We start from the raw sequence: 15,080 nt of genomic DNA, 5'->3' as shown, positions 1-15,080 counted from the left end.
GGTTCAGCCACTAGCGCATGCGCGCACTCCCGCCGTTGAACCGACAGGATGCCGAAGTATTACTGTGACTACTGCGATACTTACCTGACGCACGACTCCCCCTCCGTCCGCAAGACCCACTGCGAGGGCCGCAAGCATAAGGAGAACGTCAAGGACTATTATCAGAAATGGATGGAGGAGCAGGCCCAGAGCCTAATCGATAAGACCACCGCCGCTTTCCGCCAGGGCAAGATCCCGCCCACCGCTCCCTTCCCGGCGCCGGCCGGTCCGCCTCCTGCCGGTGCCGCCATCCCGCCGCCGCCCGGCAACGTGGGCGTGCCGCCGCCGCGGCCGGCCATCCTGCCGGGGCCGCCGATGGGGGGTCCACCTATGATGCCAATGATGGGCCCGGCGCCTCCTGGCATGATGCTGGTCGGGCCTGGAATGAGACCGCCGATCGGGGGCCCGATGCCCATGATGCCGGGTCCGATGATGGGGCCTCACCGGCCCATGATGGTGCCTTCCAGACCCGGATTAGTTCGCTCGGGAAGATAATCGGTGACCGTGAGGAGAGAGGTTTACACTGCAGCTTTTCATTATTTCCCCCCCGTGGAGCGGAAGTGGACAGCGTCGCCGGCTGAAGATCAGATTTGTAACTGTCTTTTTGTTAAACTGCAGTCAGTGGCATGTTAGCCGCCATCTTCCTCACTTGGCTAACGTGAGCCCTGCTTGGCCATCAATGATTCCAGTTCAATTATCTTCCTGAAATCTCCATTCTCATCTGGAGATGAATGCCCAGTTTCCTAAGAGTGGCTCACTAATTCCGATTTCCTCTCTGTATTACAGAAAACGGCTTGTGTAACATTATTCCGGCTGTAGGCATATTGCTCCATTGTATTGAAAAGGCATTTTGGTTTTCTAATTGTCCATTTTGATTTCTAACCTTCCACTGCTACATGTCATTCTTTGCTGGCAAGCAGGTGGATAGTTGGAAATCCTTTTGCCGGTCTGAATCTTTCATAGATACTAAGAGATCCCAAAGCCCACTGTTGTGGTTGACCTGTTCCACTGTACAATAACATTGAGCTGCTGCATTTGGGTTGCATTATATGGAACTTCTTTATAATGGTTTTGGGTAACTGAATCAACCAGTTGAACATCTTACCTTGGCAACACACTGATGTTGAACACAACTTGTTTTGATGATTTTGTTTTTTTGCAGTCCTTAATTTAGTGCTACAAATAGTACGTTTTTAAAATCTCTGTAATAAATGCCATACTTTGGACAGATTTTTGTTTCTTTTGCTATCTTTGAGGATGTAACGAAGCTGCTGCTTTATGCCTGAAACTTAGTGTATAATTTTAATGGCAAAAATTGTGCATTTCTAGTGTTTTGAAATCTTAGTGGGCTAAAGCTACTATGCCCCATTTATTATAATGTACTATTATATAATTTATAAAGTACAATTTATAAAGGGTAAGCTTCATTTTCATGAAGCCCATGGACAATTAATTCAAGCATAACTATATCACCAATTAGTTTATTTAGCAAAAATTTTGCAGAGGTCCAAGTAAGTACAAAATATGCTGCATTTTGAAACCAAATTTGTTTTATCATTTTGCCTTTTAACTTATGTACTCTTTGTAACTCAATGATTAATCAGGCAGATTATTTTTACCTGCCAATATCTTTGCATTGTGAAAGTGTCTACCATTAGATTTTTAATCTACCCCTAATGCGAAGTGATTTATTATTGTTTATAGATGGATTGAACGATACAAAAAAGTTCACTGTTATGTGATTGTTTCCTTTTGTGGATAAAGGCATTGGTTTTTCCAAAATGTAACTTTAAAACAATGTTTTAGGTTTTTTAAAAACAACCTTTACTTGGAAAATTTTTGAAGGTACATCAAGATTTGCATGTTCTCCCTCCCAAAACAAAATGAAAACTAATTATAGTATGAGCCTGATAAATGGTTACATTAAGATTACCATGGAAAATTAAGCAAGACAAAATTATACCTCAGACATCATTATTTAATCATCTGAATCAAATTTAAACTGACAACTTTTAATAGTTTCTAAAAAAAAATCTGATTTTACAGATGCTGGAAATGTACAAGCTGAGTTTTTTCTCAAGTATTCAGTAAATATTCTGATTGAAGCATCAACTTCCCCAACATTCTCTTCTAGATTCTGGTCCGATTTGATGTATATTTTAACATTATCTATTTGTTATCTTTTCAGTTGATTTTAATTTCAAGACATCATAATGCATGCTGATGCTAAGAGCTCAAATTGAAAACAGCTTGAAATATTGAGCACCCTTGTGACTGGCAATACATGTAACTGGGGGGGGGGGGGGAGAGGAGAGAATCTTGCGCTTAGTTCAAGATCACAAATTCAGTTTAAGCTACCAAGAATTACACATCCTTGACTGACATACAGAGAAATTGTATGTTGGTGGCAGAGGATGTAACAGCCAGTTGCCCAATTATTTGGAATGGTATTTTTCTGCTGGGGTTTGTTCAAGTATCCAGTTTATGAAATATAGCTTTGATTTGCAGTGCATCATTTCCTGCTAAATGAAACAGAACCTATTTTGTCCCACAAAACTTAATCAAAATGGAATGTTAAACATGTTGAAGAGGACACCATCAATGGCTGACATTAATTAAACAACTGGCAGAAAGTGGCTAAGATGATACTTATTCCAAAACGGCTGAATACGTACAATACCAGAACTATTGCTCTGTGGTCAGTCAATTATTTTCCTCCATCCGTCATAGTGGTAGATGGTTTAATGGCTGTTTATCATGCTGAAAGGAGGATTTTAAAAGCGACAACTATAGACAGAAAAATGACTCCCAGTAGACCAATGTATCCATAGGAACCCTTCATTCTTTTCTCTGGCACTATAAAGAAGGAGATAACAATGCATGATCTAAAACAACATGTTTTCAGTGAGATAGTAAATACTACATGGAACAATTTTTAATAGCTTTATACAGCATGCTGAAACTAAATGTAACTTTTGGACTATGTGCTAGTAGGAATTTCATTGTTTGATATAATATGGTCCAGTGAACTTCCTAGATGCTTATTTGCAGTGGGTGGAATAACTCAATGCCTTCAGGGAAGTTTGGTCAATGTTTAGGGGGCAGAGGCGGGGATAAAACAGGTGTCTGCATCGATTAAAGGAAAACTGACTTGAGTAGATAAAAAGATGAACACAAAAGCAAAGTGCTGCCAATAGCCAACATCTGTAAAGAAATGAATTGGGTTATGAGTTTTTGGATGTATCAGACAGGATAATTAACACTTGGTAAAAAGGGAGAAGCAATGAATACACCAACGGAAGAGAATTATTGGATTAAATGATCTGTAAACTGCTAAAGATTCTAAAACAAAAGGTTATCTGATGTGAAGAGGTTGGAATGTGTGAAAAGAAAAATGTGACACACTGAGAGGAATAAGACAGCAAATGCAAGAAAATGAAACTCATACAGAAAATGCTAGTTTTTAAAATTTGTATATTCATTTACAGGATGTGGGCACCACTGGCTAAGCCAGCATTTATTGCCCATCCCTAACTGCCCTTCAGAAGGTGATAGTGAACTACTGCTGTCCTTGAAGTGTAGGTACACCCACACTGGTTATGGAGGGAGTTCCCAGATTTTGACCCAGCTACAGTGAAGGAATGGTGATATACTTCCATGTCAGCATGGTGGTTGACTTGGAGAGGAGACTCCTCCGGGTAGTGATGTTCCCAGATATCTGTTGCCCTTTTCCTTCTAGATGGTAGTGGTCATGGGTTTGGAAGGTGCAGCTGAAGGAACCTTGGTGAGTTCCTGCAGTACATCTTGTAGATGTACACACGCTGCCACTGTTTTGGGATTGAATGCTTGTGGAAGAGATAGTAATCTGGCAGCTGTTTTGTCTTGGATGGTGTCAAGCATCTTAAGTGTTGTTGGCGCTGTATTCATCCAGGTGAGTGAAGAGTATTCCATTATGCTCCTGACTTGTGCCTTTGAGATGGTGGACAGGCATTGAGAAGTCAGAGGGTGAATTACTCATTGCAGGATGCTTGGCCTTTGATCTGCTCTGGTAGCCACAGTATATGGCTACGCAAGTTCAGATTCTGATCAATGGTAACCTTCAGGATGATGTTAGTGGAGAAAACAACTTGCCTTATGTTTATAACAAAAACATGCACAAGGCACTTTAAAAAGCTGTAATCAAAAGGACGGAGAGGTGACGAAAAGCTTTGTAAAAGTGTTCAAGGGGAGATGGAAGATTGTGGTTTTTAACAAAGGAATACAGAAATGAGTGTCTTTCCCATCAATATTATGGGAAATAACATTGAACACTTATCTCAATTTTCGTCTAAAGTATAAAAAGGTGTAGACAAAAAAGTTCAATACTATGTACCTCCTGAGTAATATCCCCATGCGTATGTAAATCGGCTGGTTACCCAGATTATACCAAACACAGAAGCAGCAATCTGTAATGTATGAAATAAATTAGATTTCATTATATCGTGCATGTAATGTGAACAAACGTTAAGAAGCCACAATGAAGGATATAATTGAGATGATAAAATCCATTGAAAATACTTCGACTAGGCTTCATGTGAGTCTTAAACAGACACTCAACATTCCCTGCTGTGAAGCTGAGGCATGCTGAGTTGAGTGACAGTGAACATGAAGATCAATTGACATATTTAGCAAGCTGAAATTAATATCAAACAGGTAATAATTTGTTGAAGAACCAATTTTTGGCATCACTGGACATTAAAAATCAAGTTGAATTAATTTATTTTGTGAAAACAAGACAGTGATAAACATAAATTCATGAATTTTACAATCCTTTGGATAAAAGCTTAATCTCTCTTTCAGTAGTATGGATTTATCTTGCTGGCTAAAAGGCAGCATGGAAAAAGATGGCACACATTATTTATGACTGCTTATTGAGCTTTTCAGCATTTTTACCGGATAGACAGATCCTGCTATCAGTTGGAAGATCACCCATTGAGGATATATCTCCAATGTGTTTAGATGTGCTCGTTGGATGCAGTTGAATATTGGGTCCTTTTCACTGTACATGTTTGGATACTGGAATGAAATACAATGCATTATTACAAAGTTAGAATTCCAGACATTTTGAGTGTTTCAGTTTCAAAAATCCCTTATTAAAAACTGTTTAATCCCAGAAATTCACCTAAACAAATCCAAAGCTTTTCACAAATGCTTAACGTTACATGGCACAGCTCATAAATTAATGTTGTATTTTAATGGTCCTTCTGACTGCCATGCTGCTCCTTTCAACTTGCCCAAGTCTGGAGCTGCACATTTCTCATCTGATCTGTCCCAGGCCTGGTGAGAAATGTGCAGCACAGCAACTACAAAGTGCTTTCAGTGTAGGGTGGCAGCGTTAGAGAAAGTACAGCTTAGAACACTAACTGTTGTGAACTAGGAAGTTAAGGTTCCAGCCACGTTTGGCAGTAGAGAAGGTAAGTCTGTGGGGGGTGAGATCAGTACCATAACCCAGAAGTTAAAAGTGGTTTGAATCCTTCCAATTTTTCTGCTTGGCATGTTGGAACCATCACGCCAAGCAGTAAATTTGGATTGGATGCTTCCTGCTGTAGGATAATTGCCCAATGAAGTTTAATCTTCCCACCCAATCTTTACATGGGATTGGCCAAGAGAGCTGTCCGCTTGTGTATCTTCTGGGACACCTCGCGTTTGACCATAGATCATTTCGGACCAAAGAATTCAGATAATATTTTCCAACAGAACCTTTCTTTGATTCTAAATTAACAATTCCTATTTTTATGATCCCCAGGGAACTGTAAACCAAAATAATCGGATTTACTGAGTGACTGGCAAAGGAGTTACCAACAAGATTTCACTCTTTGTAACTTTGCTTCGAATTCATGTTAATGTAAATTAAACATGAATTGATATGTTTTATCATTATTCCCTCCTGTAAATTCATGCTTGACTTGATATCTGTTCATTATCCCTTGAAGATTGATATGTTTCTACATATTAACAACATAAAGGATATGCAGATTATGTGAGGATAATCATGAAGTAGAAGATCAGCATGATTTCATTGAATGATAGAGCAGCCTGAATGCCTACTCCTCCTCCTACTTTTGATGTTAAGCAAATTATGATTCAAATAAGGTAGTAAATTTCACTTTTAACTAAGATATACCTCCCTTAAGCATTTGCATCACTGCACAAATGTGGTACTAGAGCTACATAGTTCCACAAATATGCTGTTCTTTATTCATGTGGGGTAGGTCAGGAGTTTTATTCTACAACAGCCTTTCACTTTAGAATTTCGTGTGTATTATAATTATCAGAAGGCATACTTCTGCAAACACTCTTATTTCAGGTGTAACATTCCAGGATTCCTTTTCAACTGACACCACCTATCTCGGTTTAGTCAACTCTGGGAAAGTACCAAGCTCCTTGTCTCTGAGCTATTTATGCAGCTTTCCCAGTTTTAGATGTTCACAGTGCCTCCAAGAGTTCCTGTCTCCTTTTCTATAAAACAGAAAAACAACCTCATCCTAAGAGCAATTTACTCTTCTCTCAAGAATTCTTTGTCTCCTTCTGCATCTGGCCTTCAACATCCAACTTCTCTGCTTGTAGCTCTCCTTTGTGGCAGTAGCTCTCTCTCAGGACATTAAGAAGCTGTGCAGCTTTCTGTTTGTACTGATTCTAGGGTTGCCAAATAACTTGGATAGGTATTTCTTGTATAAGAAAATTATATTTGATGCACTTCATGTCATTTTCAAACATTCTTAACAAATTCTGTAAACATTTTAAACTTACAATTTAATGTTCAAATGTTTGAACATTAAATTGAAATGGTCAAATGTTACCTTATTAAAAAGCACATATCAGAAACTTGTGGTCTGAAATATTGCAAAATGCCAGCATTGATATACTGATGAAATTTTGACTACATAAATGACCTCTAAGCTTGCTTTTAATCTAGCTAGGTAATCTTTTTCTTGCATCTGATAATGTTCTTGACTCAAAGGCAATTGGCTGTTTTATTCCATCAGGCATCCTACTCCACTCCATATGGTGATGTATTATAGGTCATTACCAATGACTTCATTAGAGCAAAGTGCATAGGCCACTGGCTTGCCCAGATTCAGAAAAGAACATAAGAAATAGGAGCAGGAGTAGGCCATTGAGCCCTTCGAGCCTGCCCCGCCATTCAATAAGATCATGGCTGATCTGTCGTGGCTCAGTTCCACATTCCCGCCCTCCCCATAACCCTTAATCCCCTCTCTTATCAAAAACCCATCAACCCGCGTCTTAAAAATATTTAGCGAGGTAGCCTCCACCACTTCAACGGGCAGAGAATTCCAGAGATTCACCACCCTTTGAGTGAAGAAGTTCCTCCTCAACTCTGTTCTAAACCGCCCCCCCCTTTATCTTGAGGCTGTGCCCCCTAGTCCTACTATCCTTTCTGAGCCTTTGGCTAAAGGTTTGCCTTTGGCTCCTGTTATACATCCTAGTTAATTTTGGAAGATCTCAGAATATTGACGCAGCAAAAACTGAAACCTCCTTGCAGGGTGGCATAGAACTTAGCACTGTTACCTCAGTGCCAGGGACCCAGGTTCAATTCCGCCCTTGGGTCACTGTCTCTGTGGAGTTTGCATATTTTCCCTGTGTCTGTATCGGTTTCCTCTGGTTTCCCCCCACGGTCCAAAGATGTGCAAGTTAGGTGGATTCCCCCTTAGTGTTATGTTCCAGGTTAGAAACTCCAAGATGTTTTATGAATGTAGCCTAGACCATACGTTTTGCACTTTGAGTTTGGTGCAGGTAAGCAAAAAATGTTTCACTCCAGATATGATTCAAACAACCTATTAGGAAGCTTTTGTCAAACAAAGTTTATTTAAGAATACAGTTAACATATTGAAAGAAAATTAGCAATAACTTTTACTAATTACAAACAAGAAAAACACATGATCTATAAAACTTAACAACTAAATGCACTGTTCAAAAGCAACAATCCTTTCAAATGTACACCCATCCCCAGGTTTAGCAGAGAACATAAAAATGTTCATGTGGTTTTGCAACTCTGCAACAGCCACTGTGAATTAGTCCTTTGGTTGGAGAATTGAAACTCTGGCTTCTTTGTTCTGGAAATCCCAGCTCGAGGTAGAGATAGTGCCGCTGCTGACCTTTAGCTAGCAATCCAACAGTAGCAGAATTTTCACTCCAGGAAGACAAGAAAACCTGCTTCTAACTAGCGAGCAGGGAGAGAGACAAATACATTGTCTCTAACCTGGTGTTCAAACAACCAAAACTGAAAAAAGAAGTTTTGGGAGAGGAAAACCTGTCCCACCTGACCTGTCAATCAGTCTTACCACAACAATTCAAAAAGGGTTGTAAACTCAGACTGCATTAGGTCCTTATTAAAAATAAATAAAGCTCCATTGAAACCTTTTTTTGCATAAGCATTTCAAAAGGTCAATAAAAACAAAAAGCTGCAAAATTTTAGGCAGTGACAGTGTGGCAATCGCAATTTCTAGCACATCTTATACAGCAAGAATCTTACAATAACTCAAAAGCAAATTAACTTTCCCCTCCCACAAAGTTAGTTGGCAATGTGTACCAACATGAAATAACTCTCACCAAACCAATTTATTGTCACCCCGTCACGGTACCAGCCAAGGTTAAGTGTCAAACAAAACACCACTAAGAACCATTGGGCCATCCAAATACATTGCCATAATGTGTTAACTATACAAAACAAAAATAAACTACAGTTTAAAATCAAATTCTCATATACATAACCTTATATATTTTAAAAAGAAGCAGTATGTGTACCGGGCAGGGGTAAATGCTCAATAGCTGAGAAATGTTGCTGGAAGAAAGGTAAAATCTTCAATCTTCTTCCTCCTCCTCCTCCTCCTCATCTTCCTCCACCACTTTCTTCTTTTCCAGTTTGGCAGCTGAAGCCTTCTTAGTGGAGTCAGACTTTGTTTTTGCACGATATGTTGCAAGATCCATTTCATATCTTTCCTTCAGCTTCGCTACCCTCTTTTTATATGGAACCTTATCATTTGCAGCCATTGCATTCCAAAGCTTCCTGGCTGTATCTCCAATTGATGACCCAGGAATTTCCTCTTTAATTTTGGGGCACCAGTCAGAGCCGAACACAAAGAATGCAAATGGAAGTTTTTCTGGTGCGTTTAGTTCCTTCTTTCTCTTTGTCTTCTTGGCACATCTTAGCACCTTCATTCTTCATTTCTTTCTCCCCACGGATCTCGTTTTTTTTGCCTTATCATAAAGTTTTAGTTTCTCTTTACCTGTCAAGGACTTCCATCTTTCTGTACACTTCTTTGAGAATTCGGAAAAGTTGACACTTGCATCAGGATGCTTCTTCTTGTGCTCCTTATGGCAAGTTTGGACGAAGAATGCATAGGAGGGCATTTTGCTTTGGGGTTTTTTAGGATCACCTCTTACCATTTTGGCCATTTTCCATTTAGAAGATGCCAGATTTTGCCCCAGCCCGGTGGGTGAGAGCAAGCCGCTGTTTGTGGGCTGCCCAGAAAAGGACTTATAATGAAGCAGGTTAGCAACAAGCACAAAAGAGCCTCTTAAAAGAACTGCAGAGAAACATGATCAAAATACATTTCTTAAAGGCACAGTTGCTTTGCAGTGTCCCAAGGTGCATAGGTTAAAGGCACGGGGATTAGCAGGGTATGTGGCATGTTGGGGTGGTGTGATAGGGCCTGCGTAAGAGTCAGTGTAGGTAGATGGGCTGAATGCCTCCTCCTGCACTGCAGGGATTCTATGAAACGGAATTCCATTCTATGAAAGATTTATTATTTCCAACCAATTTAAATTTACCTGCTTGAGCCAATCATGATCCATTAAAAGAGGTCTATGGCATGTAATTAACTGTCATTTGATTCTTGTAGGACGTGGTGAGTGTTGTCACCTCTAAGGTCTGCAATGTCTTTCCTGTATGTGTAGACAATATGGCCCAACTCATTCAACGTCAATGGTTGGAAATCTTTTTGAAGGTAATGCCTGCTCCTCTACAACTGTAGCTGTAGCTCCTGTGTTGCCTTCCACTTTAAGAAAGCTGCCATTTACTATCAAGGCTATCTCTGTAGGATGCACTTAGTTGCACCTAGTTTAGAGTAAATATTGGGTTACTTGTCAGGCTCCACATCCTTTTTTTTGAAGGTGTTAAACTAACATTGTGGGGTAGTTTTGCACATTCTGCCCTGACTGTTTAATTCTGCACCATGCTTGTAAATGACCCTTACCATTGTGCCTGAAGCACACACAATTTCTGCATCGGCAAGCTTCTTGGGAGTGTTTGATTTGATTTATTGTCACGTGAATTAACATAGAATGAAAAGTATTGTTTCTTGCACACTATACAGGCAAAACATACTGTTCATAGAGAAGAAAACGAGAGTGGAGAATGTGTTACAGTCACAGTTAAGGTGTAGAGAAAGATCAACTTAATGCAAGGCAAGTCCATTCAAAAGTCTGACAGCAGCAGAGGAAAAAGCTGTTCTTGAATTGGTTGGTATCTGACCTCAGACTTTTGTATCTTTTTCCCGAAGGAAGAAGGTGGAAGAGAGAATGTCAGGGGTGAATGGGGTTTTGAATTATGCTGGCTGGTTTGCCCGGACAGCAGGAAGTGTAGACAGAATCAATGGATGGGAGGCTGATTTATGTGATGGATTGAGCTACGTTTACAAATTTTTGTAATTCCTTGCAGTCTTGGGCAGAGCAGGAGCCATTCCAAGCTGCGATACCAGAAAAAATGCTTTCTATTGTGCATCTGTAAAAGTTGGTGAGAGTTGCAGCTGACATGCAACTTAGTCTTCTGAGAAAGCAGAGACGTTGGTGGGCTTTCTTAACTATAGTGTCGGCACGGGGAGACTCCCATATTGAAGACAAGTTTCTGTCCTTAATGCTGTATTCCATTTTTAAGCTCTGGTGCACCCATACTCAGGCTGTTCTTCACAACAGCTGTTTCCTGCCACAAATGGTTTCTTATTTGGTTCGTCTTACAACCTGCTTTTGCCTTGGTTGGCACATTTAAGGGTCAGACAGAATTAACTATACAATACTCCTCCCTAGCTCCAACTGCGGATCCTCCCCAACCTGGGATACACGCCCTTGAACCTGATTATCTGAGCTCCCTGACTTGCCATCCCATAGTGTCCGGCCCGATCACGTGGCATTCAGTGAACATCCCCTTAAAGAGGCCACATTACATCACTAACAGGAGGAGGAGGAGGCTTCATGAGTTTACCAATCCGCGTATGTCCAAAAGGCAGAACAAATCTAATTTGGCCAATTGCCACCTCATGAGTCTGATCCTAATCATCAGAAAATGATGCACAGTGTCATCCACTGTGCTATCAAGCAGAACTTACCAATCATATGCTCACTGACATTCAGTTTGCACTCTGCCAGGATCACTCAGCTCCAGATCTCACAACCTGGTTCCGACCATAGACAAGAGAACTGAATTCCGAAGGTGTGGTGAGAGTGACTGTCCTTGACATCAAGGTATCATTTGAAAATTGTGGCACCCACGAATCTTCATAAAACTGAAGTCAATGGGGATCAGGGCAAACTCTCCACTCGTTGAGGTCATGCCTAGCACAAAGGAAGATGTCTGTAGTTGTTGGAGATCAATCATCCCAGTTCAAAATATTCCTGCAGAGGTTCCTCAGGACAGTGTCTTAAGCCCAACCATCTTCAGCTGTTTCATTACTGACATTCTGTACATCATATGCTAAGTATCGAGATGTTCACAGATGATTGCTGTATTCTGTTTCATTTGCAACTTCTTGGACAATGAAGTAGTCTATGCTCATGTGCAGAAAGACCCAGTTGACTTTGAGGCTTGGACTGTTAATTGCCAAGAAACATTTTTCTTAAATATTAATTCCTGGGATGTTTGTGTCACTGGCAAGGCTAGCGTACATTGCCATGAACCACTCTCATGTTATCTGTGAGGTTGTCCCAACTTGAAACACAGGTTTGTGGTGTTGTATAGACTTTTTCTGAATATTGTGATTAGTCATATAAAACTCAGTGAAGAACCAATCCAGTTGTCATGTAACAATTATTGAAGAATATTTATTAACTTAAAAGAACACAAAAATATACAAAAGGACTACAATATTTTAAAACACTTAAGTACATGAATAACATACTCACAGTTTATGTAGAAATTGCCCTTTGTTCCAAAATATATCTATGATCCTTGAAATCACTAAGATTTCTCTTTCCCAAAAACATCCAAATCAAATAAATTTGTAAGTCAAATTCAGCTTATAGTTACCACACAATACAAGGCTGATGATCAAGTCTGGGAAATGTCTTTTCCTGGTCCAGCAAAGACAGGTGAACTTTACGAAGGTTTTCCTGGTTCGAAGACTTAGATGCAACACGAGAGCATCTCTGAGAAGTTACAGGACCTCTTGGTTGTGCAATTGGTCTTAGCCTCTTGGCTGTGAGTTGTGGGCTGATCTGTTTGCTTCTGAGAGGGGGGAACAGTTACACTGATTCACCTTTTGTTATTTCATACTCAAGAGTTGGCTATCTACCTATCTCAAATGCTTTCCATTTGTGGAACTTAGCATTGCTATAGCCCTGAAATCAGCCGTCACTTTAAGTAAACTTAACATTTCTACAGCCGTCATCTAAGCAATTTGTTTCTACTTCTAGAGCAATTCTGATCATTTTTAGATGCCTTTTGAAACACCCTGATCACTTTTAGAGTTTGTCTGCCTCTGGAAATACTGGCTGTTACAGTTGCAAGGCAGATTTTTATTTTTCAGGCCTTTTTAAATTCCCCTTACTGTTATTGCTAGGCAAATCCTTGACAATGTATTCCATCTTCTAACTGCTCCTGGGAAGGTGGCAAGGGGCTATCCTCTTGAATTGTTACAGTCCACGTGATATAGTGCTGTTAAGAAGCATTCCTAGATTTTGACAGTGAAGAAACAACTATACACCTCCAAATCAGGATGGCATGAGGCCTTGGGGGGAACTTGCAGTCCCAAGCAATAACAACTTTCCATCAACACTAAACAATTATCATTGCTGAATCTTGGGGATCACCATTGACCATAATTGTAGTTATACCAGCCACATCCTTCAAAAAGTATCTGGATGAACATTTGACACATCATAACATTCAGGGTTACGGGCCAAGTTTTGGTAAATGGGATTAGGTGGGAGTTCAGGTGTTTCTAATGTGTCAGTGTGGACTCAATGGGCCAAAGGGCCTCTTCTGTGCTGTATGATTCTAAGATTCCATATAAATACCATGTCTACAAGAGGAGATTGAAGGCTGCTTATCAGTAGCAATGAACTCACTTCCTTACACCCCAAAACTTGTCCACCATCTACAAAGCACAGTGGCTGATTATGGATTGTTTTCTAGACAGTTAGCTGCTTTGCTATCAATAATTATATATTCAAGTGTCTGTGACAATTACAGAGTGGGTTTCTTCATCTTAATTTTCCTGATTATGTAATTTCACCTACTTTTCTTGTTCATAATGATAGTTAGTCAACAGGGTTCCAATCTTCTTCCACTGGCCCTTTACCCACAGTGATTATTTTCCAATGAAGCACCAGTAATATGGTTTTCTGAATTATTTTGAAATCAACCATTGTCACAAAATAAGTTCTGATGTGGGAATGCCAGCGTTGGACTGGCGTAAACACAGTAAAAAGTCTGACAACACCAGGTTTTAGTCCATTATCAAATAAATCGGTTGGACTAAAACCTGGTGTTGTCAGACTTTTTACAAAATAAGTTTGCCAATGTTTTTTCCTCAAGTATTTTTTTTCTGGATGAGGGGAGGTGAACTGTATAAGATTGTGATAGTTTTTTATAAGGCAGTCAAATCAAAACTATTCCCATTACTGATAGTATAAGGGCTAAAGGGCAAATTTATGGTTTTGGGGAAGAGAAATGGGAGGAGCATGGTGATATGAGGAATTTTTTTTATATACAGAGAGGTAATGACCTCAAACTCTGTGCCTACAAGAGCAGTGGAAACAGAGACCCATCAATTATTTCAAATAGAAATTGGATGGGCATTTGAGGGAAATAAACATGGGGTTACAGGGACATGGGACTGACTGGATTGCCCAAACAAACTCTCCACTCTCAGTTCTCTCAGAACTCTCCACTCACCTGACGAAGGGGCAAACCCCAAAAGCTTGTGGGTTTACTATCAAATAAATTGGTTGGTCTTTAACCTGGTGTTGTGAGACTTCTTACTGTGTTTGCCCAACAAAGAGCAGGATGTGCCAAATAGGCTACCTATGTGCTATAGTGATTTTTAAGAAAATGTTTTATTCCATCCTTAAAGCTACAAAGGCAATACCCTGAATGATCCAGGCAAACCCATATCCATTGTTTGTTTGCTTCAAATAATAACTCAGCAGAAAGTGTTCATTAAGAAAAGCCCTCAGCAGGGAATGAAATAAAAACAAAGTGAGATGGCTTAAACTTGGGAAGGATGGTCAGGAAGTGTGGAAGCTGTCATCTGGATTGGAGTCACAGAGTATAATGAAGGGGGTCTGATGCTGGTGACCTGAGGAGAAGGGAGGCCTTTGCTGGTTGTGGAGGGCGTTTCCTCTCCCTGTTCCCCCCTTACCTTGACATTGTACTTCTTCCTGGCAATGCCCACCTTGAGTGCCAGGTAAGCCAGCATGACCCAGCTGTAGATAAACACCAGGATCACATAGCCGAAGTGCGGGTGTATGGTGTGAGGCAGGTGCGGCAGAATAGTCTGCGGGGGAACGTATTGCATTAGAGACGGCGAAGCCAGGCCGACTGACAGTGTGTGTGTGTCCCTGGAAAATGGGACCGGTGGGGAAGGCAGTCCTCCCGGGCAAGGGGAGCCGCCAGCGCCACCACACTCGGCCCAGCGGCATTGCAACTCCGCTCCCCACCTCTCCCTGCACCACCTGCAGCCAAGACATGGACCAGAGGAGAGGCTATGTGACAGTGCATGGACCAGAGTGTTCAGTGAAAGCTGTACAAGTCCGCAGGGTCCTCA

The 15,080-nt window shown here is 40.6% G+C and overlaps 2 protein-coding genes and 1 pseudogene across 2 annotated transcripts; 1 reads left to right on the top strand and 2 right to left on the bottom strand.

The window, feature by feature from the left end:
- Window positions 1-10: 10 nt before the first annotated feature.
- On the top strand, window positions 11-1,269 carry snrpc (small nuclear ribonucleoprotein polypeptide C). Its single transcript, XM_080211248.1, has one exon. The coding sequence runs from the start codon at window positions 49-51 to the stop codon at window positions 532-534; it is 486 nt and encodes a 161-aa protein (XP_080067374.1). The 5' UTR covers window positions 11-48; the 3' UTR covers window positions 535-1,269.
- Window positions 979-14,900, bottom strand: mgst3b (microsomal glutathione S-transferase 3b). Its single transcript, XM_080211249.1, has 4 exons — window positions 14,676-14,900; window positions 4,972-5,094; window positions 4,412-4,484; window positions 979-2,895 (listed from the first exon to the last, which is right to left on the bottom strand). The coding sequence occupies exons 1-4, from the start codon at window positions 14,829-14,831 to the stop codon at window positions 2,795-2,797; spliced, it is 453 nt and encodes a 150-aa protein (XP_080067375.1). The 5' UTR covers window positions 14,832-14,900; the 3' UTR covers window positions 979-2,794.
- Window positions 8,410-9,816, bottom strand: LOC145357713 (high mobility group protein B1 pseudogene; annotated as a pseudogene).
- Window positions 14,901-15,080: the final 180 nt, after the last annotated feature.

Source organism: Carcharhinus amblyrhynchos, chromosome 24 (genome assembly GCF_965287045.1).
Source record: "Carcharhinus amblyrhynchos chromosome 24, sCarAmb.v2.hapA, whole genome shotgun sequence".
Lineage (NCBI taxonomy): Eukaryota > Metazoa > Chordata > Chondrichthyes > Carcharhiniformes > Carcharhinidae > Carcharhinus > Carcharhinus amblyrhynchos.
This window is presented reverse-complemented; position numbering and strand designations above follow the sequence as displayed.

Coding starts and splice junctions, on each gene's coding strand:
- snrpc (XM_080211248.1), top strand. CDS start 49: ATGCCGAAGTATTACTGTGACTACTGCGATACTTACCTGACGCACGAC.
- mgst3b (XM_080211249.1), bottom strand. CDS start 14,831: ATGCAATACGTTCCCCCGCAGACTATTCTGCCGCACCTGCCTCACACC. Junction 5,095..14,675: donor GGAAGAAGTACAATGTCAAG/GTAAGGGGGGAA, acceptor ATTTCATTCCAG/TATCCAAACATGTACAGTGA. Junction 4,485..4,971: donor TAGCAGGATCTGTCTATCCG/GTAAAAATGCTG, acceptor CATACATTACAG/ATTGCTGCTTCTGTGTTTGG.